The 930-nt window shown below is 32.4% G+C and overlaps 1 protein-coding gene across 1 annotated transcript; it reads left to right on the forward strand.

Annotated features, from left to right (window-relative positions):
- The first annotated feature begins 231 nt into the window (after positions 1-231).
- LOC114163434 (uncharacterized mitochondrial protein AtMg00810-like) lies at positions 232-561 on the forward strand. Its single transcript, XM_028047748.1, has 2 exons — positions 232-340; positions 389-561. The coding sequence occupies exons 1-2, from the start codon at positions 232-234 to the stop codon at positions 559-561; spliced, it is 282 nt and encodes a 93-aa protein (XP_027903549.1).
- The last annotated feature ends 369 nt before the right edge of the window (positions 562-930 follow it).

The following is a 930-nucleotide window of genomic DNA, read 5'->3' on the forward strand; positions in this document are numbered from 1 at the left end:
AAGTCAAACAACTCGAACAAGGGACATTTTTAAGCCAGTCAAAATACTATTTTGATCTAATGAAAAAGTTTGAAATGGAGAATTGCAAAGAAGTTGTCGCTCCAATTGCTACAAATTATCTTATAGATTCATATAAGGCTGGACAACAAGTTGATTCAACCAAATATAGAGGATTGATTGGTTCTTTGCTCTATATCTAACAATAAGTAGGCCATATATTCAATTTAGTGTATGCTTGTGTCAAAATTTCAATCCAATCCAAATGAGGCACATTATGAAACAGCAAAGAGGATTCTCAAGTATCTGAAAAGGAAAATCAATGTTGGATTATGGTATCCAGGTAATTCTAAGATATCTCTTAGTGGATTTTCATATTCTGATTATGCAGGGTGCAAATTGGATAAGAAAAGCACAAGTGGGACATGTCACCTACTTGGCTCAAGTTTGATATCATGGAATAGCAAGAATCAAGCTTACATGTCACTCTCCACAACTAAGGCAGAGGATATAGCAGTTGGTCATGGTTGTGCTCAAATCATATGGCTAAAACATCAATTCTGAAGTTGGTAAAGGTACCCTTGTATTGTGATAATGCTAGGGCAATTCATCTGACTAAGAATCCGATACAACACTCTAAAACCAAACATATTGAGATAAGACATCACTTTATTAGAGATCATGTACAAAAAGGTGATTGTAAAATTGAGTTTGTTAAAATAGAAAATAAATTAGCTAATTGGTTCACAAAATCATTAGCTCATGATCGGTTTAACTAGTTAAGAACTGAACTAGGCATATTGGATATGAAAAATGTGATCTGATGTGTTTTTAATATGTTATTCTTATAAATCTATGTGTTGATTTCATTTAAATAAGCTAATGTGTGAATAAAATGTGAACTATCGCAATTAGCCTATTGATTTTACAATT

The sequence above is a fragment of the Vigna unguiculata genome, chromosome 9, assembly GCF_004118075.2.
Source record: "Vigna unguiculata cultivar IT97K-499-35 chromosome 9, ASM411807v1, whole genome shotgun sequence".
Classification (NCBI taxonomy): Eukaryota; Viridiplantae; Streptophyta; class Magnoliopsida; order Fabales; family Fabaceae; genus Vigna; species Vigna unguiculata.

Bases quoted from the DNA above. Each gene is read 5' to 3' on its own strand.
- LOC114163434 (XM_028047748.1), top strand. From the start codon at position 232: ATGCTTGTGTCAAAATTTCAATCCAATCCAAATGAGGCACATTATGAA. The intron at 341-388 runs GTAATTCTAAGA...CTGATTATGCAG, and splicing joins TGTTGGATTATGGTATCCAG to GGTGCAAATTGGATAAGAAA.